The 24,697-nt window shown below is 45.8% G+C and overlaps 1 protein-coding gene across 1 annotated transcript in view; it reads right to left on the reverse strand.

Annotated features, from left to right (window-relative positions):
- The window catches only part of LOC145346307 (dedicator of cytokinesis protein 2-like), a 1,149,449-nt gene that overhangs the window by 745,508 nt on the left and 379,244 nt on the right, over positions 1-24,697 (reverse strand). The window contains exon 25 of the mRNA XM_080193520.1: positions 23,680-23,786. Within this exon, the coding sequence (XP_080049646.1) occupies positions 23,680-23,786 (107 nt within the window). The remainder of the gene's footprint in view (positions 1-23,679; positions 23,787-24,697) is intronic.

The raw sequence follows: 24,697 nt of genomic DNA on the forward strand, positions 1-24,697 counted from the left end.
TTGTTTCTAGTCATGAAAACAGAAGAATTCTTGATCCATTTTTTGGATGCGGTTTCACGCCCAATCCTACGCACTTAGTCACTGAAAAAATGGTCTCGACCATTTCTAGCTGCTCAAGCAGTGGGCTGGGCTTAATTCACCAGCTAGCCTGCAGAGGGAGCTACTGCTTGTGTTCAGACCTCTGATTTTGTACATGTTCAATGGCAACTGCACGGGCCTGACAGACAAAGAGAGAGGGAGAGCTGTCAGGCCCCTGCTACTGCAGGCACCCTCAACCAGTTCCCTGCTTCCCGCAATTGCGAGCGCCATACGCATGGATATCCATTGTCCTTGCCTCCTGGTACTGCCTGGTGGGGCAGTTCCAATGTTACGACTGGGTGTTGCCCAGGTGCCAGGCTGGCAGTGTCAAGGTGCCAGGGTGGTACTGCCCAAAAGGTAACCTCAGCCTCCTCAGGGGGCTTGAATGGCCTCCAGTTCAACCTGTGAGTCCAACAAGGCTGTTCCCCGTCCATAGAGAACAGATGTTTTTCTTGCCGGAGAGAACCTCTATTTCGCTCTCCACAGATGCTGCTGGATGTAAGAGGTCAGTCACTGTTCTGTAGTTCAAAGAGGTAAAGTGCAAACTGGATTAGCAAGATTCAGTTTCCCTGGAGTGTTCATAGAATGAGGACACAATTGAAAATCATTTTTTTTGTACTGTTTTTCATTGACCTGCATAATGTTATTCACCTGTTCATCAGCTATCAGTGTGCCATTCATATCCTTGTGACTTTGAAGCATAGTACAAAAAATTAGTTCAAGGGTTTTCTCATCTTCTGCCTTCTGAAGGGTCATTAGTTATTCTACTCAAGTTGGAACTCTCGGCATAGTTCAAGTGTTACAACAGGATCTGAGATGTGTTGCCAATAATGCTGTCCAATCCAAATCAACAGACTCAAAGAACTTGCATGTCTGTATTCCATTTCATTACTTTGGGATGTGTGAAAGTGCTTTACAGCCAATTAACTACTTGGTTGAAGTGTAGTCAGTGTTGTAATATAGGAAACACAGCAGCCAATTCATGTTCAGCAAGTTCCTCTCAAAAACAGTCTGATTACAATCAATTAATCTGTTTATCAGTGTTGCTCGAGAGATAGAAACATCAAAAGTAAGGGGAGAACTAGGCCATTCGGCCCTTTGAGCCTGGTACTCCATTAATTTTGATCATGGCTGATCATCAAATTCAATATCTTGATTCCCCCCTTATCCCAATTTCTTGGTCCATTTAACCCCAAGAGCTACATCTAATTTCTTCTTGATACAGCACGGTGGCACTGCTGCCTCACAGCGCCAGGGGCCCAGGTTCAATTCCAGCCTCGGGTCACTGTCTGTGAGGGGGAGGGGGTAAAAACCAGTAAGTGGTTTGAATCTGGAATTTGGTGGACACAGACAAAAGTCATGGTTTTCATTTAGAAATTGGTTGAGAGCCTGAAGATTACAGGGGAAAGGGCAAAGCAATGGGGTTAAGTAAAGATTGGGTAGGATTCTCCGACCATTCACACTGGCGGGATTCTCCAGTCCTGCTGCAGTGAACAGAAATTTGGTTGAGTGCCGAATTCTCCGTGCTCGCTGGCAGCTGTGGTGTAAACAGCTGGAGAATTCAAGGCATTGTGTCTCCTGCCAATGCAACATGGCCAACAGCGCACGTACTCTGGTCCCCGCAGCTGTTATTCTACTGCACCCAACCTCTCAGAAAGCCTTTAAATGGAAATATGTTTCAGTTTTATGAAAATATTAAAGTTTATTTATTAGTGATACAAGCAGGCTTACATTTACACTGCAATGAAGTTATTGCGACAATCCCCTAGTCGCCAGACTGCGGCACCTGTTCGGGTACAGTGAGGGAGAATTTAGCATGGCCAATGCACCTAACCAGCATGTCTTTTGGACTGTGGGAGGAAACCCACACAGACACAGGGTGCAAACTTCACACCGACTGTGACCCAATCCGGGAATCGAACCTGGGTCCCTCGTGCTGTGAGGCAGCAGTGCTATCCACTGTGCCACCATGCCGTCCCATTAATATGGGAACATTGCTCTTGCTCTTCAGTAACAGCATCCCACTTTGTTGTCATGTACAAGGGAGAAAAAGAAGAGGGCAGAATAAGAGACAGAGTCAGAGTGGGTTGGGATTGTGAGATGGAGGCGTTGAATTATTGGTTCCACGAAACCTCATGAAGTCAGGTTGTACTGACATTTGGCAGGATTTTACAGCCTCGCACAAAATTTTCACGCGAGATCAACAGACATTTCCATTGCCTGCCCCCTCACCCAATCCAATTTCCACAAACCCCCCCTCTCGCCTTTCATCCCCTGTGCCGATCCCTATCTGCAACCTACCACCGACTGTGTCCTGTGCTGGACCCACCCCTCCTTTTCCAGTCGCTCCCTGTCTTTAGAGTTCCCCTCCAGCCCTCCCACCCCACCTGCAGTGATCACCACTCCGACAGAGCTTCCCTCCCGCGATTGCCACCCCCGATTGTGTCGGTATAACAAGGCTGTGAAGATGGCTTTGGACATGGGGCTGCTTTGTGGTGCTATCTTCACTGATGACCGCGCCAATCGACCACTGCAGCGGGACAGAAAGTCTATGCCCATCCACTCTGTCCCACTCCTGTTTCTTTCCCTCACAGCCCTGAGAATCTTCCCTTTGGAGTTTCTTGGTGCAATTCCACCCTCCTCCGGCAAGACATCCCAGGACATAACCTGGGCGGAGATTAGAAATAGGAGAGGAGAGGTCACCCTGCTGGGAGTCTTTTATAGACCTCCAAAAAGTTCTAGAGAGATTGAGGAAAGGATTGCGGAGACGATCCTGGTTAGGAGTGAAAGTAATAGGGTAATTGTCATGGGGGCCTTTAACTTTACTAATATTGATTGGAATTGCTATAGCTCTAGCTCGTTAGAGGGGTCAGTTTTTGTTCAAAGTGTGCAGGAAGGTTTTTTGACTCAGTATGTTGATATGCCAACTAGAGGTGAGGCTATATTGGATTTGGTGCTGGGTAATGAGCCAGACCAGGTGTTAGACTTGGAAGTTGGTGTGCATTTTGGTGATAGTGACCACAATTCGGTTACGTTCACCTTAGTGATGGATAGGGATAGGCATGAACCTCGGGTCAGTAGTTTTAGCTGGGGGAAGGGTAATTATGAGGCTATTAGGAGAGAATTAGGAAGCATAGGTTGGACTAGGAGATTACAGGGACTGGGAATGTCCGAAATGTGGAATTTTTTCAAGGAGCAGCTACTGTGGGTCTGTGATAGGTATGTCCCTGTCAGGCAAGGAGGATTTGGTAGGGCTAGGGAACCGTGGTGTACTAAAAAAGTTGATTGGTTGTTTAGGAAGAAAAAGGAGGCTTATGTTCGGATGAGGCTTGAGGGCTCAGGTAGTGCATTAGAAAGCTTTAGATTGGCTAGGAGGGAGTTGAAGCGGGAGTTAAGAAGGGCTAAAAGAGGACATGAGATGACTTTGGCTGATAGGATTAAGGAGAATCCTAAGGCGTTCTATAGGTATGTCAAGAACAGAAGGTTGGTTAGGGCAAGATTAGGGCCAGTTACAGACAGTAGAGGGAAGTTGTGTGTGGAACCGGGAGAGATTGGAGAGGCATTGAACCAATATTTCTCTTCGGTGTTCACGCAGGGGGACATGAATGTAGCTGAGGAGGACACTGGGGTGCAGGGGTGTAAAATAGAAAGTATTGCAGTTGATACCGGGGATGTGCTGGATATTCTAGAGGGCTTGAAAATAGATAAGTCCCCTGGTCCGGACGGGATTTACCCTAGGATTCTCTGGGAGGCTAGAGAGGTGATTGCAGAGCCTCTGGCTCTGATCTTCAGGTCATCGTTGGTCTCTGGTATAGTACCGGAAGATTGGAGGACAGCGAATGTTGTCCCATTGTTTAAGAAGGGGAACAGAGACTTCCCTGGGAATTATAGACCGGTGAGTCTTACTTCTGTTGTGGGCAAGGTTTTAGAAAGAATTATTAGGGATAGGATTTATAGTTATTTGGAGAGTAATGAATTGATTAGAGACAGTCAGCATGGTTTTGTAGCAGGTAGGTCGTGCCTTACTAACCTTATTGAGTTCTTTGAGAAAGTGACCAAAGAGGTGGATAGGGGTAAGGCAGTTGACGTGGTATATATGGATTTTAGTAAGGCGTTTGATAAGGTTCACCATGGTGGGCTTCTGCAGAAAATGCAGATGTATGGGATTGGGGGTAATCTAGGTACTTGGATCAGGAATTGGCTAACAGATAGGAGACAGAGGGTGGTGGTTGATGGTGAATATTCGTCATGGAGTTCGGTTACGAGTGGTGTGCCTCAGGGATCTGTTTTGGGGCCACTGCTGTTTGTAATTTTTATAAATGATCTGGATGAGGGTATAGTTGGGTGGATTAGTAAGTTTGCTGATGACACCAAAGTCGGAGGTGTGGTAGATTGTGAGGAAGGGTGTCATAGTTTGCAGGGTGACTTAGACAGGTTGCAGAGCTGGGCTGCGAGGTGGTGGATGGAGTTTAATGCAGAGAAGTGTGAGGTAATTCATTTCGGTAGGAGTAACAGATGTGTTGAGTATACGGCTATGGGGAGGACTTTGAGTAGTGTGGAGGAGCAGAGGGATCTAGGTGTATGTGTACATAGATCCCTGAAAGTTGGGAATCAAGTAGATAAGGTTGTTAAGAAGGCATACGGTGTCTTGGCGTTTATTGGTAGGGGGATTGAATTTAGGAGTCGCAGCGTCATGTTGCAACTGTACACAACTCTGGTGCGGCCGCACTTGGAGTACTGTGTGCAGTTCTGGTCCCCACACTACAGGAAGGATGTGGAGGCTTTGGAGAGGGTGCAGAGGAGGTTTACCAGGATGTTGCCTGGTATGGAGGGGAGGTCCTATGAGGAGAGACTGAGGGATTTGGGGTTGTTTTCGCTGGAAAGAAGGAGGCTAAGAGGGGATCTTATTGAAACATATAAGATGATTAGAGGTTTAGATAGGGTGGATAGTGATAGCCTTTTTCCTCGGATGGAGAAAGCTAGCACGAGGGGGCATGGCTTTAAATTAAGGGGGGGGTAGTTATAGGACGGATGTCAGGGGTAGGTTCTTTACCCAGAGGGTGGTGAGGGATTGGAATGCCCTGCCAGCTGCGGTTGTAAATGCGCCTAGTTTGGGGGCGTTTAAGAGATCCGTGGATAGGTTTATGGACGAGAAGGGATTGGTTTAGGTTAGTGGGTCAGTGTTTTTTTTTTAAAAACTGGTCGGCGCAACATCGTGGGCCGAAGGGCCTGTTCTGCGCTGTAATGTTCTATGTTCTATGTTCTATAACCAGGATGGAGCGGCAATCGCTGCTCTGGCAATCGTGGGGTTCAGGCCAATGTTCTGCAAACATGGACTCAAACCCTAATGGAATTCAAATTCACTTCATAAAAATGGAATGTAAAGCTCATCTTGGTAACAGTGACCACGACAATCGTCACTGATTGTTCCAAAACAATCCCTTGAGGGAAGGAAATCTGCCATCCTTACCTGGTCTGGGCCTACGTGTGACTCCAGAGCCACAGCAACATGATTGACTCTCAACTGCCCTTTGAAGTTTAAAAAAAAAAGTTCTTTCATGGTACGTGCCCATCCTTAATTGCCCTTGAACTGAGTGAAGCAGACTTCCTTCCCTGAAGGGCATTAGTGATGTGCTCCTATCTTCTATGTTTCTATGTCCTTGAACAGCACTGTTTTTACAACAGTTGACCATGGTTTTGTGGTCATCATTAGACTTTTAATTCCAAAATTTCATTGAATTCAAACCCAGGTCCCCAGATGAGGGGTCATCTGGATTGGAAACATCGGCTCTTTTCTCTCCCCACAGATACTGTCAGACCTGCTGAGATTTTGCAGCATTTTCAGTTTTAGTTTCAGATTCCAGCATCCACAGTATTTTGTTTTTAGCCCAGAGCATTACCCTGGGTCCTTGGATTAATTGTCCAGCAACAATACCACTATGTCACCGCCTTCTCCGCCACCCCCCCCCCATAAACATGAGCATGTTCGAGGGCATCTGGGGATGGTCAAATATATGTTGGCCTTGCCAGCGATACCCACAGCCCATGAAAGAATAGAAGGAGAAAATAATAACACGCTGTGTAAAAGTAAAAACCCTCCTTTGGGCAGCATGGTGGCACAATAGTCAGATCTGCTGCCTCACAGCACCAGGGACCCGGGTTCAATTCTGCCTTGGGTCATTGTCTGTGTGAACTTTGCACATTCTTCCCATATCTGCGTGGGTTTCCTCCGGGTGCTCCAGTTTCTTCCCACAGTCCAAAGATGAGTGTGTTAGGTTGATTGACCATGCTAATTTGCCCCTTAGTGTCAGGGGGACTAGCTTGGATAAATGCACGTTGTTATGGGGATAGGGCCTGGGTGGGTTTATGGTCAGTGCAGATTTGATGGGCTGAATGGCCTCCTTCTGCACTGTACAATAATAGTGAAAATAAAAATTCCCTTTGGAGTTTTTTTTGCCATTTAGTTTAAATCTAGGATTTGCTAATACTTGGGCTGGTGGATTGATTAATTAATGCATTTTGAAAGGTTGAATACAGATAGGAAATATGCAGTAAATGGCAGAAGCCTTAAGGGCATTGATAGGCAGAGGAATCTGGGTGTACAGGTATACAGGTCATTGAAAGTGGCAATGTAGGTGGAGAAGGTAGTCAAGAAGGCATACGGCATGCTTGCTTTCATCGGCCAGGGTATTCCATTTAAAAATTGGCAAGTCATGTTGCAGCTTTATGGAACCTTATTTAGGCCGCACTGGGAATATAATGTTCAATTCTGGTCACACTACCAGAAGGATGTGGAGGCTTTGGAGAGGGTACAGAAAAAATTTACCAGAATGTTGTTTGGTACGGAGGCATTAGCTTTGAGGAGAGGCTGGAGAAACTTGGTTTGTTCTCATTGGAGCGACGGAGGTTGAGGGGAGACCTGATAGAAGTCTACAAAATTATGACAGGCATGGTCAGAGTGGATAGTCAGAAGCTTTTTCCAGGGTGGAAGAGTCAATTGCTAGGGGGCACAGGTTTAAGGTGCGAGGGGCAGATGTACGAGGCAGATTTTTTACACAGTGAGTGGTGGATGCCTGGAACTCATTGCCGGGGGAGGTGGTAGAAGCGGATATGGTAATGACTTTTAAGGGGCATCTTGACAAGTACATGAATGAGATAGGAATCGAGGGATATGGTCCCCAGAAGGGTAGGGGGTTTTAGTTCAGTCAGGCAGCATGGTCAGTGCAGACTTGGAGAGCCAAATGGCTTGTTCCTGTGCTGTAATTTTCTTTGTTCTTGTTCTTTAATTTATTATTGGCACATGTATTGGGATACAGAGAAAAATATTGTTTCTTGCCCATTATATAAACAAAGCACACCATTCATAAAAAACAGAGGGGAAATGGAAAGGAGAGATTGTAATGTTGCAGTGACAGCTAGGTTGCAGAGAAAGTTCAACTTACCGCGAGGTAGGTCATTCAAATGTCTGATGGCAGCAGGGAAGAAGCTATTCTTGAGTCGAATAAATTTCTCCTCATCCAATCCCTTAAAATCTCTAATCATTTGGATATCTCCATGAAATCTTCTCTTAACCTTCTGTGAAATGCTATGTTAATAACCCAAGACTGTCAACTGCCAATCATTTGATTTTGATTTGATTTGATTTATTGTTGTCACATATATTAACATACAGTGAAAAGTATTGTTCCTTGCACACTATACAGACAAAGCATACCATTCATAGAGAAGGAAAGGAGAGTGTGCAGAATGTAGTGTTACAGTCATAGCTAGGGTGTAGAGAAAGAGCAACTTAATGCGAGGTAGGTCCGTTCAAAAGCCTGATGGCAGCAGGGAAGGAGCTGTTAATGTTTTCTTTGTCATCCTACACTTTCCCAACTCTTCCATGTGTGAGGCAACTACTCCTTTCCTTAGCTCACCCCCTCCCCCCCAACCCCTGCTATCAGGTGGTGTCCCTCTAATCAGGATGACTCTGCCTGCATCGAGATAACGAGTCAGAGCTTCCCGAGTGTCCCTAATGAGAGCATCAGCCACTTGGCATGCTGTGCCAGTCATGACAGCGCGCACTCGCATGCTAATGACAACCTGAACAGATGTCGCCACCAACTCTGCAATTTGGAATACGTCGACAAACGCTGGTAATCTCCTGTGTGTGAACAAGGTAGGAGCAGCGTCGGGGCTGGAGAATGTCGAGTGAACGTTAAGACAGCAAAGCGAATTTAATCAGACCACTGATCACACGTTTTGCACACTGAGGGCTTGGGGGGAGGTGGCTGTAACTCTCACCATTTTAAGAAGTGTCGTGATGAATTTCAATGAGCAAAAAGCAGATAGGCTGGGATAGGCTGAGATAGTAACATGATAAAATTCTCACATTTGATCCCCAACCCATCTCCAAAACGGAAACAGAAAAATGCTGGAAAATCTCAGCAGGTCTGACAGCAAAGAACAAAGGACAACACAGCACGGGAAACAGGCCCTTCGGCCCAACGAGCCCGCACCGCCTTTTTAATACTATGAGTCCCCTCTCCACCCATGACCCTTGTCTAAGCAGTCGTGGGGAGAGAATAAAGCCAACGTTTCAAATCTGGATGACCCTTCTCATCCCCAAGGATGCTGTCAGACCTGCAGAGATTTTCCAGCATTTTGTTTCAGATTCCAGCATCCGCATGCTGCATTTTGCTTCCACCTCCCAAACACCCACTTCCAAGGATTTTAACAAAGTTGGAACGAGGGGCAGGCCACCGGACCATTCCCAGGAGCCAGGGTTGTCACGTACATGTTATGACGAAGCTGGAAACTTCTGATTCAAAACGTTTTGTAGGTTTTGACTGTGGCCAGCCAGGGTTCCCAGACCTCAGGAAAACTAACAGCCCAAAGGAGATAAGGAGAGCTCCAAGGGAAGATCAGTGTTTTACAGCACTTCCTGTGGGCCGGGAGGAGCGTGGTGTGTTGCCATAGCAACTTCCCATGCAATTGCAGGTGATGCAACCCTATAAGACCAGCTATAAGACCATAAGATATAGGAGCAGAATCTGGCCATTCAGCCCATCGAGTATGCTCTGCCATTCAATCATGGTTGATATGATTCTCATCCCCATTCTCCTGCCTTCTCCCCATTACTCTTGATTCCCCAATTGATAAGAATTAATAAGGTGGAGTACACTTGACTTGTGTTTTTTTAATCCAGTGTACTAGAATCATAGAATAGAATAGGATAGAACAGAATCCCTACAATGCAGAAGGAGGCCATTCAGCCCATCAAGCCTGCACCAACAACAATCCCACAAAGGCCCTATTCTCATAACCTTACATTTGTACCCGGCTATTCCCTCTGACACTAAGGGGCAATTTAGCACCGCCAACCTGCATATCTTTGGAGTGTGGGAGGAAACCAGAGTATTCAGTGGAAACCCACACAGATACGAGGAAAATGTGCAGATTCCACACAGACAGTCACCGGAGGCTGGAATTGAAGCCGTACCCCTGTTGCTGTGAGGCAGCAGCGTTAACAACTGTGCCACCGTGCCGCCCACTAATCACAAAACTATATTCTCTACACTGGGCACAGCAAATGGAGATTTCCAGACTGTGGGAGGAAACCGGAGCACCTGGGGCAAACCCATGCAGACACGGGGACAATGTGCACACAGACAATGACCCAAGCCAGGAATCGAACCCATGTCCCTTGCGCTGTGAGGCAGCAGCGCTAACCACTGTGCCACCACAGGAGCAGGAATAGTCCATTCGACCCCTCAAGCTTGCTCCAGCTTTCAACTAGATTATGGCTGATCTTTTACCTCATCGCCCGTGTCATTAACATTTAGTTATAATATTACAGATATTTAAGGACAACATCATGAGGGAAACACCTTGAAACAGACACTGCTTCTTAACAGGAGGAGAGACAGGAAACTAATAGTTGCTACCATCAACCCCCTTCTCAGCCATAATCAACACCACTCACATTCCATTTGTCTATGACATAAACATACAAACTAGAAGCAGCACTTGGCCATTCGGCCGTTCGAGTCTGCTCCACCATTCATTTTGATCACGGCTGATTATCAAATTCAATATCCTGGTCCCCCCTTCCACCCCATATCCCTTGATCCCTTTAGCTCCAAAAGCTATATTTAATTTCTTTTTGAAATCACACAAAGTTTTGGCTACATTCTGTGGTAATGAATTCCACACATTCACCATCCTCTGGGTGACAAAATTTCTCCTCACCTCAGTTCTAAAAGGTTATCCTCAAACCCTTATTCTCAAACAATGACCCCTAGTTCTGGAATCCCTCATCATTGGGAACATTCTTTCTGAATCTACCTTGTCTAATTTTATAAGTTTATAAGTGAGAGATCCTCTCTCAGTTTTCTAAACTCTAGTGAATATAATCCTTACCAACTTAGTCTCTCCTCATATGACAGACCTGCCGTCCCAGGGATCAGCCTGGTAAACCTGCACTGTACTCCCTCTATAGCAAGGACATCTTTGTCAGTCCCCACCTCTCTCCTGCCCAGTGACTCGTACAGGCAGGTGAACAGTATAAATATCACCCTACACTCTACTGTCTCAGCTCTGTTGAAGGGTCATCTCGACTTGAAATGTTGGCTCTACTCTCTCTCCACGGATACTGTCAGACCTGTTGAGGTTTTCCAGCATTTTCTGTTTTTGGTTCAGATTCTGGCATCTGCAGTATTTTGCCTTTATCTCAGGGACACAGGGAAGTGTGCAGAGACAGCTGTTGGACTGCCATACTAAATCAGGATGTCAAAAGCCACCACCTGCAATACTGTAAAGGTGAAAATAGGAGGTTCCACTCGTTCCCAGAACCTGATCTGTTTGTTGAACCCATCTGCAGAAGCAAACTCCACTCTTCAGCTACAGAAGCCTTCACGAGAGAATTGCATCCTGTTCTGGTCTCCATGCTTTAAGGAAGATGTGAATCACACTTTGAGGGGATTTACCAGAATGGTTCCAGGTCAGGTTGGAAAGACAATGGCCTAGTGGTATTATTTCTGGAATTAATCCAGAAACTCAGCCAATGCTCTGGGGACCCGGGTTTGAATCCTGCCACGGCAAGTGGTGGAATTTCAATTCAATGAAAAAACATCTGGAATTAAGAATCTACTGATGACCATGAAACTATTGCCAATTGTTGGAAAAATCCATCTGGTTCACTAATGTCCTTTAGGGAAGGGAATCTGCCGTCCTTACCTGGTCTGGCCTACATGTGACTCCAGAGCCACAGCAATGTGGTTGACTCGCAACTGCCCTCAGGTAACTAGGGATGGGCAATAAATGCTGGCCCAGCCAGCGATGCAATGAATAAGCTAAAGAAGTGCCATCTTCCAAATGAGACATTTAATTCCGTCCCCATCATCTCAAATGGACATGACAGATTCCATGGCACTACTTTGACAAAGAACGGGGCAGTACGGTAGCACAGTGGTTAGCACTGCTGCTTCACAGCTCCAGGGACCTGGGTTAGATTCCCAGATTGGGTCACTTGCTGTGTGGAGTTTGCACATTCTCCTCGTGTTTGCGTGGGTTTTCTCCGAGTGCTCTGGTTTCCTCCCACAGTCCAAAAATGTGCGGGTTAGGTTGATTGGCTGTGTGAAATTGCCCTTAGTGTCCTGAAATGCGTAGGTTAGAGAGATTAGTGGGTAAAATATGTTGGGATATGGGAGTGGGACCTGGGTGGGATTGTGGTCGGTGCAAACTCGATGGGATGAATGGCCTCTTTCTGTACTGTGGGGTTTCTAGGTTTTTTTTCCTAACAGGGGTTTGGGGGTGCTCTCCCCAGTGTCCTGCCCAATATTCATCCCTTGACCAACATCACTGAAAATAGATTACCTGGTCAACGGAACCGTGGTGGTTGTTGGACCTTGCTATGTGGAAATTGACCGCTGCATTATTTATGCCTCAAAAACACTTAGCTCTGAAGTATATTGGACTGCCGAATACTGGACTCGAAACAGTAACTCCATTTCTCCCTGCAGAGGTGTTGCCAGACCTACCAAGCTTTTCCTGCACTTTCTGCTTTTATTTCAGATTTCCAGCATCCGCAGTATTTTGGTTTAATATTACTGAAGTCCTGAATAGGACTTCATTGGCTTGAGTCCCGAAAGACAATATATAAATATTGGCCAGCTACGTTTCCTCTCGATCCCTGGCCTGATCAGTGTTATTAATTATGCAAAAATAGCCCACATAACCGCGGCCTTGATCTGCGCGTCAATTGGTGTATTTATTTTTAATGTTGACTGTGTTAGTCACAGACAGCCCCTTGAAACCTCTTATTGTTAAAAGGTGTGATTACCATGAGATTATTATAGCTGTGAACTGTAAAGAAGACAAAGGTGCAAATCAGTGGTGCTGCTGACGTATTTTTGTGAATGATTCGGGTGTTCAAAAATATCTCCGGATCCTGTGGCGTGAGTCCCAGGGATGAACACGGGCCGTGGTTTTGGAAAGGCATGGGGATTGGAAAACTTCACAGAAAACTAGCTCAGTGTGGAGAAGTGCTCTCGTTAGCTCTCACTTTGGGCCTTCCAGGTTTAATCATTTCTTTGCCCCTCTGCACAGTGCTGTTAGGCATCACAGGCTTATGGGGTTGGTCCAAAAGCCCCCATATCTTAATCTGTACCACTTTCCATTCAGCCTTAGACAAAGGGTTGAAGGTCTCTATTAGCACCCAGGGCATCAATGCTGCCATCTTAAAATTCACACGTTCTAGAGTCATAGAGGTTTACAGCATGGAAACAGGCCCTTCGGCCCAACTTGTCCATGCTGTTCTTTTTTTTAAACCCCGAAGCTAGCCCCAATTGCCCGCATTTGGCCCATATCACTTTATACCCATCATATCCATGTAACTATCTAAATGCTTTTTAAAAAACAAAATTGTACGTGCCTCTACCACTACACCTGGCAGCTTATTCCAGACTCTCACCACCCTCTCTTAAAAAAAATTGCCCCTTCTGGACACTTTTGTATCTCTCCCCTCTCACCTTAAACCTATGCCCTCTAGTTTTAGACTCCCCTACCTTTGGGAAAAGATATTGACTATGTAGCTGATCTGTGCCCCTCATTATTTTATTCGCCTTTATAAGATCAACCCTTAGCCTTCTACGCTCCAGAGAAAGAAGTCCCAGTCTATCCAGCTTCTCCTTATAACTCTTTCTTGAAGCATTCCCTTTTTTTTAACCCCCTCAAGGCCTGCAATGGGGATGAAAGGTTTGATGTATGGGTACCGATTAAACAGTTTGGGCTTGTACCCGCTGGAGTTTAGAAGGGTGTGAGGGAATTTGATCAGGATATGTAAAATTCTAAAAGGAATTGATAGAGTAAACGTAGACCAAATGTTTCGTCTTGTGGGACAATTTAGAACAAGAGGTCACAGGTATGGGTTGAGAGGTGGTAAATTTAATACTGAGATGAGGAGGAACTACTTCTCGCAGAGGGTGGTGAATTTGTGGAACTCGCTGCCCCATAGCACGGGGGAGTCTGAATCATTGAATGGTTTCAAGAAGGAGATAGGTATATTTCTAAAACAAAAAGGCTTGAAGGGATATGGGGAAACAGACAGGGAGATGGATTTGAGATGAAAGAGAGATCAACAATGATCTGATTGAGTGGTGGAGCAGGCTCGAAGGGCTGTATTTGCCTACTCCTGCTCCTAATTCCTATCTCCCTATATTGTGTCATCCAAGTTGAAAAATTCTTTGCCCTCTGCATATCTCTCGCCCCCTTTTCTAAGGCCTCCATTAGCACCCAGGCCCGCAATGCCACCATCTTAAAATTCACACTTTCTTTCGCAAAGCACTTTTTTTTAAAACTGCCACCAACCCGTCAACCATCGAAAGTCCCTGCATCCCTCCAAATCTGCCTCTTTCACATCTCTGATTTTTATCACCCCTCCATTGTCAGCAGCGCATTCAATTGTCTAGCCTTTAACCCCTGATTCCCTTCCCTAAACCCTTCTTTCCCCACTCCTCTGTCCTTAATTAAGATGTTCCTTAAAACCTACCTCGGTGAACAAGCTTTGGTCCGTTGTCTGAATATGTCTTTAATAAGAACAGAAGTTTGATGAAAGATGTCCAAAGGTGTGTGGATTAGGTGGATTGGCAATGGTACATTGCCCCTTAGTATCAGGGGCATTAATGGGGTAAATATGTGAGGTTATGGGGGTAGGGCCTGAGTGGGACTGTTGTCAGTGCAAGCTCGATGGGCCGAATGGCCTCCTTCTGCAATTGTAGAGATTCTATGACTCTAGAATTAAAAATCTCATTGGCATTAAAATCCATCCCTCAGTCATACTCTTTAGGGTGAATCTACCAACCCGGTCTGGTACTACACATGACTCCTGATCAGAAGGAATGTGCTTGATCACTTATTTCAAGGGCAATTAGAGATGTTGATGGGTAGTAAATACTGGGCTTAACAGCAATGGCTCACGGCATCAGTGACCCGGGTTCGATTCCCAGCTTTTAAAGTTTATTTATTTGTCACAGGTAAGGCTTACGTTAATACTGCAATGAAGTTACTGTGAAAATCCTCTAGCCGCCACACTCCGGTGCTTGTTCGGGTCAATGCACCTAAGCAGCACATCTTTGGACTGTGGGAGGAAACCGGAGCACCCGGAGGAAACCCACACAGACACGGAGAGAACATACAAACTCCGCACAGACAGTGACCTAAGCCGGGGATCAAATCTGCGTCCCTGGTGCTGTGAGGCAACAGTGCTGACCACTGTGCCACCCTGGCCTGGGTCAATGTCTGTGTGGGGTTTGCACATTCTCATGTCTGCGTGGGTTTCCTCTGGGTGCTTCGGTTTCCTCCCACAGTCCAAAGATGCGCTGGTTAGATTGATTGGCCATGTTCAATTGCCCCTTAGTGTCAGGGGGATGAGCAAGGTAAATGGGGTAAGGGGATAGGGCCTGGGTGGGATTATGGTCGATGCAGACTCGATGGGCCAAATGGCCTCCTTCTGCAATGTAGGGATTCTATGATTCTGAGTTTGCTGCAGTGAGACAAAGCCCCAGTGGATCACATTGGGAGTACTGCATTCAGTTTTGATCACAGCATCTTAGAAAATAGAACATAGAACATTACAGCACAAACAGACCCTTCGGCCTACAAGTTGCACCGATCATATCCCTACCTACCAGGCCTATCTATAACTCCCAATCCCATTAAATCCCATGTACTCATACAGAAGTCTCAAAAGGCCCCAACGAGTTCACCTCTACCACCACAGACAGCAGCCGATTCCACTCACTCACCACCCTCTGAGTGAAAAACTTACCCCTGACATCTCCTCTGTACCTGCTCCCCAGCACCTTAAACCTGTGTCCTCTCGTAGCGACCATTTCAGCCCTGGGGAATAGCCTCCGAGAATCCACCCTATCTATTCCTCTCAACATTTTATAAACCTCTATCAGGTCGCCTCTCAATCTTCGTCTCTCCAGGGAGAAGAGACCTAGCTCCCTCAATCTATCCTCATAAGGAATGCCTCCCAATCCAGGCAACATCCTTGTAAATCTCCTCTGCACCCTCTCAGTAGCTTCCACATCCTGAACGGATATCATTAGGAACGATATACTGGCAAACATACAAATCAGTAGCAGGTTAGGACATTAGGAGACGCTTCTGAATGCGAAGAGTGGTAGAAGTTGGGAACTCTTTTCCGCAAGCAGCAACTGGTTCAATTGTTAACTTTAGTTCTGAGATGGATTTTTTTTTTTGTTAACAATAAGTATTAAAGGATATGGAGCAATGGAGCTAGGTTGCAGATCAGCCACGATCTCATTAAGTAGCAAAACGGATGAGAGGGGCAAAATGAAATACCTCTGCGAACATACTCTCAAATATCCTAGCAAGCAGCTCAGCTCCTGTATCAGGTTCCCACGATAACATCTCTTCCCCATTGTCTGCTGATGTGCGCTGCTTATAGAAGCGGGGACTTACTGAGAGACTGATATCTCACAGAATGAACTAGTCCCTCTGGAACAGATAAAACCGGCAACATGAAAAAAAAAGGTATTTTGTAGAGAGCTGACAGCGCAGCTCGAGAAACCTCCTCTTATCACCCAGAAGCCATCTTATCTCCCACACTTTGCCAAGTTTCCATTACTGACGCCAGCCTCTGAAAATGCGGCTGGCTCTGAAAATTCATCAAAAGCTCAGCTCAGTAAGATTGCTCTTTATCTCCAAGGATTTCCACTCGTGGTTTATAGCCTGTCAGCCATCTGCTGCAGCATTTCTCGTTCATATTGAGGATTTACCTCAGCCGAACCAGTTTAATGCCGCTAATTTCCTCTAACAAAATTATCCTCAATGTTTTTTTCTCCCCCCCAGATAAAGCCAACACTGCAACCCATTCAAATATCCGGTCTATCTCTTCAGCAACTGCAGTTCAGCATGCACCACAGGAACCGCCAAAGCTTCTTAGACAGCATCTTCCAACATGACCTCTACCACCCAGAACACCAAGGACACTAGACGAGCATAAAAACTCCACTCCTTCCAGTTTTCCTTCAAAGAAATAGCATCAACGAGTCATTGAAGTTTACAGCATGGAAACAGGCCCTTTGGCTCAACTTGTCCATGCCTAAGCTAATCCCAATTGCCCGCATTTAGCCCACATCCCTCTGTACCCATCTTACCCACATAACTGTCTAAATACTTGTTAAAAGACAAAATTGTACCCGTCTCCATTACTACCTCTGGCAGCTTGTTCCAGACACTCACCACCCTCTGTGTGAAAAAATTGCCCCCCCCCCCGGACACTTTTGTATCTCTCCCCTCTCACTTTAAACCCGTGCCCTCTAGTTTTAGACTGCCCTACATTTGGAAAAAGACATTGACTATCTAGCTGATCTATGCCCCTCATTATTTTATAGGCCTCTATAAGACCACGCCTCAGCCTTCTACACTCCAGAGAAAAATGTCCCAGTCTATCCAAACTCGTCCTATAACTCAAACCATCAAGTCCCGGTAGCATCCTAGTAAATCTTTTCTGCACTATTTCTAGTTTAGTAATATCCTTTCTATAATAGGGTGACCAGAACTGTACACAGTATTCCAAAACACATCACCCCAACTTGGACACACATTGTCATTCATTCTGTTGGTCAAATGATTGGACCTCTTTACCCAATAGTGCTGTGGGAGCGACTGTGGATGCTGGTGCTCGCTCAAGATCGCCTTTGGGCAGCAAAATATATGACTGAGGAATGACAGGCGGGGAAGGGTTTGGAAAATAAAACACTAATCTCTCAATCCCCAATTCTTGACTCTGGTGAAGAAGTTAAAGAATGTTGGACCCTTAGAGGATGACAGGGGGGATTTAGTGGTGGGGGATGAGGAAACGGCTGAGGCCTTAAGTAAGTTTTTTGCCTCAGTCTTCACGGAGGAGGACGCGAATAGTTTGCCGGGTATTAAAGATAGAAGGATGGTAGGAGTTGAGGGCCTGAATGCGATCACTGTCACTAGAGAGGTAGTGTTTGATCGACTAGCGGGACTAAGGTGGACAAGTCCCCAGGACTGGATGGAATGCATCCCAGGGTTCTGAAGGAAATGGCAGAGGTGATAGTAGATGCCTTAGTGATTATTTACCAAACCTCACTGGATTCCGGGGAAGTGCCGGAAGATTGGAAAACGGCTAATGTTACGCTGCTGTTTAAAAAGGGTAGCAGGCAAAAGGCAGGGAATTATAGGCCAGTTAGTTTAACGTCTGCTGTGGGAAAAATGCTTGAATCATCAAAGAAGAAATAGCGAGGCACCTTGAGAAGAATTGTTTGATAGAGCAGACGCAGCACGGATTCATTAAGGGGAAGGCGTGTCTGACAAATTTATTGGAATTCTATGAGGGTGTGACTAGTGCGGTAGACAGAGGGGAACCGGTGGATGTGGTGTTTCTCGATTTTCAGAAGACGTTTGGTAAGGAGCCGCACAAAAGTTTGCTTCAGAAGGTTAGGGGGAATGGAGTTGGCGGTAAGGTGTTAGCGTGGATAGAGGATGGCACGGTAGCACAGTGGTTAGCGCTGCCGTTTCACAGCTCCAGGGTTCTGGGTTCAATTCTCGGCTCGGGTCACTGTCTGTGTGGAGTTTGCACATTCTCCTCGTGTCTGCGTGGGTTTCCTCCAGGTACTCTGGTTTCCTCCCACAGTCCAAAGATGTGCGGGTTAGGTTGATTGGCCATGCTAAGAAATTGCCCCTTAGTGTCCAGGGTAGCGGAGGTTAGAGGGATTAGTGAGTATAATATGTGGGGATATGGGGTCAGGCCTGGGTGGGATTGTGTTCGGTGCAGACTCGAGGGGCCGAAGGGCCTCTTTCTGCCCTGTAGGGTTCTATGATCTATGAGGATTGGTTGTCTAATAGGAGGCAGAGAGTTGGTATCAATGGGTGCTATTCTGATTGGCGGTTGGTGACTAGTGGAGTGCCGCAGGGATCGGTGCTGGGGCCTCAGCTATTTACCATTTATATAGATGATCTGGAGGAGGGGGCTGAGTGTAGGGTGACAAAATTTGCTGATGACACAAAGATAAGTAGAAAAGCAAATTGTGCGGAGGGTGTGGAAAGTCTGCAGAGGGATCTAGATAGGCTAAGCACGTGGGCGAGGACCTGGCAGATGGAGTACAATGTTAGCAAGTGTGAGGTTATCCACTTTGGCAGAAATAATAGTAGGAGGGATTACTATTTAAAGGGCAAAAAGCTGCAGCATGCTACGGTGCAGAGGGACCTGGGGGTCCTTGTGCATGAGTCGCAAAAACCCAGTCTGCAGGTGCAGCAGGTGATCAGGAAGGCAAATGGGATACTGGCCTTTATAGCGAGGGGGATTGAATATAAAAGCAGGGAGGTCTTGCTGCAACTATACAGGGCACTGGGGAGGCCGCAGCTGGAGTAGTGTGTGCAGTTTTGGCCGTCACACTTGCGCAAGGATATTTTGGCCTTGGAGGGAGGGCAGAGGAGGTTCACTAGGCTGATACCGGAGATGAGGGAGTTGGACCATGAAGAGAGGCTGAATAGACTGGGTTTGTACTCATTGGAGTTTAGAAGGATGAGGGAGGATCTTATAGAGACATTTAAGATGATGAAGGGGATGGATAGGGTAGAGGTAGAGAGATTCTTCCTGCTCAGGAAGGACAGCAGGACTAGAGGGCACAGCCTCAAGATAAGGGGGGGGGGTGTGTTTAGAACGAAGTTGAGGAGGAACTTCTTCACTCAAAGGGTGGTGAATCTCTGGAATTCTCTGCCCGTTGAAGTGGTGGAAGCTACCTCGCTAAATATATTTAAGACACGGGTAGATAGGTTTTTGGTAGGCAAGGGAATTAAGGGTTATGGGGAGAAAGGGGGAATGTGGAACTGATCCACTTCAGATCAGCCATGATCTTATTGAATGGTGGGTCAGGCTCGAAGGGCTAGATGGCCTACTCCTGCTCCTATTTCTTATGTTCTTATTAAAGAAAAATTCTGTTCTGAACTTGAAGTTCTCACTGCCACCCCAAAATAAATAAATACTATACTTCAGGAGTTTTTTATTGCCAGAATTGGCTGTGACTCTGATTATTGGAGTGGAATCATTGAGAAAAACAGGGTGGCACAAGTCGATATAAAGGATGTGCTCCTGCTGACACGGTGTGTTCATTACTGCAAATAACAGACACTCTCTTCCAGCAGAAAAACAAATCGAATACCATGCGGAGGCAGCCTATATCAAAGCATTCACACCTTTTCGATCATGTTTGGGTCAAAGATCTAAGTGAGGTCTGTTTCCCTCGATGTATATAAGGGAGTGATTCCTGATGGACAGAATTGTTCTATCAGTGATAAACCACAAGACCACAGGTTGTGAATGAAGCCCAGTCCATTATGCAAACCTACTTCCCATCCACTGACTCCGTCTACACTTCCGCTCAACCAATTCAAGAACAGCTTCTTCCCTGTTACGATCTGAATTTTGAATGGAACCATGTTATATTAAGTCTCTACACCCTAGCTATGACTGTAACATGATATTCTGCATCTTCTCCTTTCCCTCTCCCATGTGTATTCTATGAATCGTATGCTTTGTCTGTATGGCGCATAAGAAACATTACTTTACATTACCACAATAGATTTGTGGGTGGCATGGTGGCACAGTGATTAGTTCTGCTACCTCACAGTGCCAGGGACTCAGATTAAATTCAGGTCTTGGATGGCAGTCTGTGTGGAGTTTGTACGTTCTCACCGTGTCTGTGTGGGGTTCCTCCGAGTGCTCCGGTTTCCTCCCACACTCCAAAGATGTGCAGTTTAGGCTGATTGACATGCTAAATTGCCCATTCGTGTCAGGGGGATTAGCAGGGTATTTCTGTGGGGTTACAGGGATAGAGCCTGGTTAAAATTGTTGGCGCAGGCTCGACGGGCCAAATGGCCTCCTTCTGCACTGTAGAAATTTGAGGGAGCTGGATGTGGCCCTTGCAGTTATAGGGATCGAGAGGTATGGAGGAAAAGTGGGAGTGGAATACTGAAAGTGCATGATCAGCCATGATCATATTGAGAAGTCTCACAACACCAGGTTAAAGTCCAACAGGTTTATTTGGAATCACGAGCTTTCAGAGCACTGCTCCTTCATCAGGTGAGTGAGTGAGTGTTGAGACTTTTTTACTGTGCCCACCCCAGTCCAACGCCAACATCTGCACACCATGATCATATTGAATGGTGGTGCAGGTTCTAAGGGCCGAATGGCCCACTCCTCTATTTTCTGTGCTTTCTATGTGACAATAAGTCAAATCAATTAATCAACATCCATCTAACACTAAGACATCAGCAAGCTTAGATGCCCTAAAACAGCCTAATCAAAGAGGGGAATTCCAAATCAAGTTCTCGACCTATCTGGCAATGTCGACCACGTTTTTGAAGTATCCAGGGCCATCCACGGAACAAGGTCAAATTGACAAAACCCCATTTGTTCATAGAATAGTGGAATGGTCACTGCATAATAACTTTCAGCCGTGTTGCATTGAGGGGCTGGGAGTTGTATAAAAGCCCCAGGCTGTCCAAATGACATTGAATACAGAGAATATGACATGTATCAGAATTGTACTGAAAAGCCTCAAGTGCAATGTGACCCATACACTTTCAGTGAGGGAATTTTGAAATGTCTGCAATGTTCTTTCAGATATTTTGTGAATAAAGTATATTTTTGCAAAGAAAAAAGCCTTGACAAGACAATGTAAATTCTGTGCAGGGCATTTGCTGTCACCACACTCCTGTTCCGCAGTGACACTGGGAGAAAGTTCATCCTTAATGCCTCCACCTCCAGATTGGGAGACCATGGAATAATTGCTAATGTGCTTTGTGAAACCTGCTCCACAGCATTCTGACAAACCTCCTGAACAATCTACTTTGCTGGACTGGACACTGTCTGGGTGGCTGAAAAACCATCCCTCCAGCAGGTCCTGTTTTCTCAACTCTCAAATGGCCAATGTTCCAAGGGAGGGCAAATAAAACACTCCAAAGACAGTGTGACTTTCTCATTGGAACATGGCAGCATTGACATTAATGAGTATAGGATTGGGATGTTTTACTGCAATTTTACAGGGCGTTGGTGAGGCCACAACTAGAGTACTGTGCGAAGTTTGGTGACTTTATCTGAGGAAGAATGTCCTTGCTATAGAGGGACTACAGCCAAGATTTACTGGGCATATTTCTGGGATGGCAGGTCTGTCATGTGAAGAGAGACTAAGTCACTTAGGATTATATTCACTGGAGTTACGAAAAGTGAGAGGCAATCTCATAGAAACTTATACAATTCTAACAGGGTTAGACAGGGTAGATTCAGAAAGAATGTTCACGATGGCGGGGGAGGTCCAGATCTCGGATAATTTGAGGATAAGGGTACAGATGGCACACTGTTACAAGCGTTGAGAGGCTTAGATTACTTGGAGAGACTGGAGTAGCTAGAGGATTATACTACTTTGAAAAAAAAAGATAAAGACTGATTGAATAAAGATGATCACCATGATGTGGTCGGTGGCACAATGGTTAGCACTGCTGCCTCACAGTGCCAGGGACCTGGGTTCAATTCCCACATTGGCTTATTATCTATGTGAAGTTTGCACAATCTCCCTGTGTCTATGTGGTTTTCCTCCGGGTGCTCTGGTTTCCTCCCACGTTATTATCTATGTGAAGTTTGCACATTCTCCCAGTGTCTGTGTGGTTTTCCTCCAGGTGCTCTTGTTTCCTCCCACAGTCCAAAGATGACCATGATTGGCCATGCTAAATTGACTTTAGTGTCAGGGGGATTGGCAGAGTGAATATGGGGGACTGTGGGAATAGGGCCTGGGTGGGATTGTGGTTACTGTAGGCTCAATGAGCTGAATGGTGTCCTTCTGCACCATATCAATTCTATAATTCATTCTATGATGATATGGGGAGGTGGCAGCATAGTGATACTATCAATGGACTAGCAATCCAAAGACCCGAGGAAAAGCTCTGAGGGATGTGGGCTCGAATTCCACCTTGGCAAATGGTGAAATTTGAAGTCAAGAAAAAAATCTGGAATTAATAATAACCATGAAACCATTGTGGATTCTCATGTAAACCCATCTGGTTCACTAATGTCCTTTAGGGAAGGAAATCAGTCGTCCTAACCAGGTCTGGTCTACATATGACTCCAGAGCCTCAATAATGTAGTTGACTCTAAGACACTGCCTGAAATGGTCCAGCGAGACACTCAATTCAAGGGAAATTAGGGTTGGGCAAGAAATGCTGGCCCAGCCAGCGACATCCACATCCCATGAAAGGATAAAAGAAAATATTTTGACTGAGTAAATCAGAAGAAATGGTTTCTGCTGGTAGGAACGTTGAAGGTGGAGGGGTGGCCTGATAGAGGTCTACAAGATTATGAGTGGCATGAACAAAGTGGATGCTCAGATGCTCTTTCTGAGGGTAGAAAAGTCAAGTACTAAGGGGAGACAGGTTCAAGACATGTCGGGAAAAGTTTGGAGGAGATGTGCGAGGCAAGGTTCTTACACAAAGGGTGGTGAGTGTCTGAAACGCGCTACCCAGGGAAGTGGTGGGAGCAGGTACAATGCAGGCATTTAAGGGGCAACTAGACAAATACATGAATAGGAAGGGAACGAAAGGATATGGAGTCCGTACGTGCATACAGTTTTAGTTTAGGCAGCCATCATGATCAGCGCAGGCTTGGATGGCCAAAGGGTCTGTTCCTGCGCTGTACTGTTTTTTGTTCTTTGAATGTTCAGGAACCAAAAGAGACAGATTTAACATCACTGACAAAAGGGCCAGAGGGGAAACATGTTGTATGTTATGATGATCAGGAATGTATTGATTGAAAGATGGAAGCATAACTCAATGCCAATTTCTAAAAGGAATTGGATACACGTTTGAAAAGAAGAAAAATTGCAGGGCTATGGGGAAAGAAATAACGGAACAGAACTAATTTGGTGTCTCTCTCAAGAGCCATCACAGCTGCAATGGGCAGAATGGCCTCTGTCTGTGCTATAAATTCGACCAAAGGTGAAGATCGCATTACATCTTTTTATCTCCACTGAAATCCCACTGCCCTGAGCACACTGGGGTAGCAGGGTTTACCTTCTCTTTGGAAGAGTTCAGTGTTGACGATGGCTGTCATTGACTGCAATTTCTGTTTCACCAGGCGATCCAGGGGAAGGTTCAGAATGAAACTGCGCAACAAGTGGCTACAAACAAAAACAGAGAAGCAAAATCATGTCAGCAGAACAGGCATTGAAAATTCATGAGATGCATCAGCAGAATCTGAGCAAACGTTCGGGATATTTCAGCATATTTTCAGAGCATTAAATATTAATGAACTCGGCATAATCTGGCAGAACATTGAATGTTAATTAGATGTATTCAAAAGATCTGGCACTGAAATGAAACAGAACTCAGATTACAAAAACACTTGGAAGCTTGTCGAATTTAATTGCTGGCCAGTTTTGTGTTCATCACGCTACACTTTCACACCTTCCCCCCCACCCCCGCAACATGAGATGAATGTTCAATACGATTATACTGAGGGGACTTCTCCATTAACACCAGCCATCTCTGGCCCACGCTTCAGTTGTCAGCTTAATACTCACTTTGCGTAGAGGACGGAATATCCCTGTCTACGTTAACGGGGATGAAGTGGAAATCGTCAAGAGCTTCACATTTCTAGGTGTCCAGATCACCAACAACCTGTCCCCCCCCAATGACGACGCGATAGTTAAGAAAGCCCACCAACGCCTCTACTTTCTCAGAAGACAAAGGAAATTTGGCATGTCAGCTACGACTCTCACCAAGAAATGCTGGACCATTTACAAATGCACCATAGAAAGCATTCTTTCCGGTTGTATCACAGCTTGGTATGGCTCCTGCTCTGCCCAAGACCACAAAAAAAGGGTTGTGAATGTAACCCAATCCAACACACAAACAATCTCCCATCCACTGACTCTGTCTACACTTCCCTCTCCCTTGGAAAAGAAGCCAGCATAATCAAGGACCTCACACACCTCGGACATTCTGTCTTCCACCTTCTTCGGGAAAAAGATACAAAAGTCTGAGTTCACGTACCAACCGACTCAAGAACAGCTTCTCCCTACTGCCATCA

This window comes from Carcharhinus amblyrhynchos, chromosome 1 (genome assembly GCF_965287045.1).
Source record: "Carcharhinus amblyrhynchos chromosome 1, sCarAmb.v2.hapA, whole genome shotgun sequence".
Classification (NCBI taxonomy): domain Eukaryota; kingdom Metazoa; phylum Chordata; class Chondrichthyes; order Carcharhiniformes; family Carcharhinidae; genus Carcharhinus; species Carcharhinus amblyrhynchos.